Source organism: Antrostomus carolinensis, unplaced genomic scaffold, assembly GCF_000700745.2.
Source record: "Antrostomus carolinensis isolate BGI_N321 unplaced genomic scaffold, ASM70074v2 scaffold8345, whole genome shotgun sequence".
NCBI lineage: Eukaryota > Metazoa > Chordata > Aves > Caprimulgiformes > Caprimulgidae > Antrostomus > Antrostomus carolinensis.
The window spans coordinates 1-2,210 of record NW_010318370.1 but is presented as its reverse complement, the minus strand read 5'-3'; the positions used below and the strand labels follow the sequence as shown (position 1 = coordinate 2,210).

The following is a 2,210-nucleotide window of genomic DNA, read 5'->3' as shown; positions in this document are numbered from 1 at the left end:
CCCCCCTCCCGGGGGGGGGGGTTCAGACGTAAGCAGACTCACTGGACTGCGTCCGGCCGAGCGCTGGCGCGGGGGTCGGGGGGGACAGGTCTTTTTTACGGACCTCCACCAGCGATTTCCGTCGCGCTTGGACCCCCCGGACGGCGGCTTTGACCTTGCGCCAGCCCAGGTGGTTGAGTTCGGCCAGGTTGAGGAGGACGCAGACCCCGCTGACGGCGAACATGAAGACCAAGAAGACGGTCTTCTCGGTGGGACGTGACACGTAACACTCCACCTCTTTGACACACGGGTAACGGTCGCACTCGAAATTTTCGAAAATGGCCGGGACGTTGAAGCCGTAGAGGAAATATTGCCCGGCCAAGAAACCGATCTCCAGGGCGTTACGGAAAACCACCTGGATGACGTAGAAACGGGAGATACCTTCTTGGCGTTTGGTTTTAGAGCTGCGAGGAGGTCGTGGTGGTGGCCCGGGAAGTTCTTTGGCTTCCAAACAATCGGGTTCTTCCTTGCAGACTCCATCGGGGCTGGGGGACAGAACCCCGTTGAGGGTCTTGGTCTTCTTGGCGTCGCGTTCCAAGAGCGGGTAGAGGAAGGAGTAGCGGCGCTCGCGTTGCTTGGCCGACTGATGGACCGAGTAGGTGATGAAGCAGAGGCTGGGGGTGCAGACCAGGATGATCTGGAAGACCCAGTAGCGGATGTGGGAGATGGGGAAGGCTTTGTCGTAACACGCTTGGTTGCAACCAGGCTGGAGAGTGTTGCACATGAACATGGTCTGCTCGTCCTCGTAGACCGTCTCGCCCACGATGGCCACGATCAGGATGCGGAAGATGACCACCACCGTCAGCAGGATCCTGCCAGAGGGGAGAGAGGGAGGAAGGAGATGTGACGAGCTGGACCTGGACACCTGGGTCCTACCTGGACCTGGACACGTGGGTTGGACCTGGAGACCTGGGTCCGGGTTGGACCTGGACACAGGGGTTGGACCTGGACACATGGGTCCTACCTGGACCTGGATATGTGAGTTGGACCTGGAGACCTGGGTCCTACCTGGACCTGGATGTGTGGGTTGGACCTGGAGACCTGGGTTAGACCTGGATATGTGAGTTGGACCTGGAGACCTGGGTCCTACCTGGACCTGGACATGTGGGGTGGACCCAGACCTGTGGGTTGAACCTGGAGACCCGGGTCCTACCTGGACCTGGAGACCTGGATTGGACCTGGATATGTGGGTTGGACCTGGAGACCTCAGTCCTACCTGGACCTGGACACGTGGGTTGGACCTGGAGACCTGGGTTGGACCTGGAGACCTGGGTCCTACCTGGACCTGGACATGTGGGGTGGACCCAGACCTGTGGGTTGAACCTGGAGACCCGGGTCCTACCTGGACCTGGAGACCTGGATTGGACCTGGAGACCTGGGTCCTACCTGGACCTGGACATGTGGGGTGGACCCAGACCTGTGGGTTGAACCTGGAGACCCGGGTCCTACCTGGACCTGGAGACCTGGATTGGACCTGGAGACCTGGGTCCTACCTGTACCTGGATATGAGGGTTAGACCTGGACACACGGGTCCTACCTGGACACGTGAGTTGGACCTGGGTCCCACCTGGACCTGGACACATGGGTTGGATGTGGACATGTGGGTCCTACCTGGAGCCAGACAGGTGAGTTGGACACAGACATATGGGTTCTACCTGGACAGGTAGGTCCAATGTGGACACGTGAATATATGGGTCAAACTGGGACACGTGGGTCAACCCAGGCCATGTTGGGTCCTACCTGGACCTAGACACGTAGGTTGGACCTGGAGACCTGAATCCTACCTGGACCTGGACAGGTAGGTTGGATCTGGACAGGTGTGTCCTATGTGGACACCTGAATATGTGGGTCAAACTGGGACACGTGGGTCAACCCAGGCCACGTGGGTGTGACCTGGACCCCCAGGTCCTACCCAGGCACCTGAGATCTTCCCAAACCTGGACACGTGATTGAACCTGGACCTCCAGGTCCCACCTGGGCCTGACCCAAACCCAGACCCCCAGCTCCCACCTGGACCCCCAGGTCCCATCTCCCAACGTGCCACCACCCCTGACCTTGACCCATCTTGGGGCTCTGGGTGCCCATGGATACTTGGGGTGGGGGACAGGTTTGGGGTGACACAGGGACAGGTTTGGGGTGACAGGTTTAGGGTGACATGGGGGACAGGTTTG

At 59.9% G+C, this 2,210-nt stretch overlaps 1 protein-coding gene across 1 annotated transcript; it reads right to left on the bottom strand.

Annotated features, from left to right (window-relative positions):
* Nucleotides 1-22: 22 nt before the first annotated feature.
* On the bottom strand, nucleotides 23-851 carry LOC104525651 (gap junction delta-2 protein-like; the record flags this gene model as incomplete). The annotated part of the gene is made up of 1 exon (XM_029085169.1): nucleotides 23-851. A coding segment is annotated over one exon (829 nt), but the record flags the coding sequence as incomplete, so codon positions are not given.
* Nucleotides 852-2,210: the final 1,359 nt, after the last annotated feature.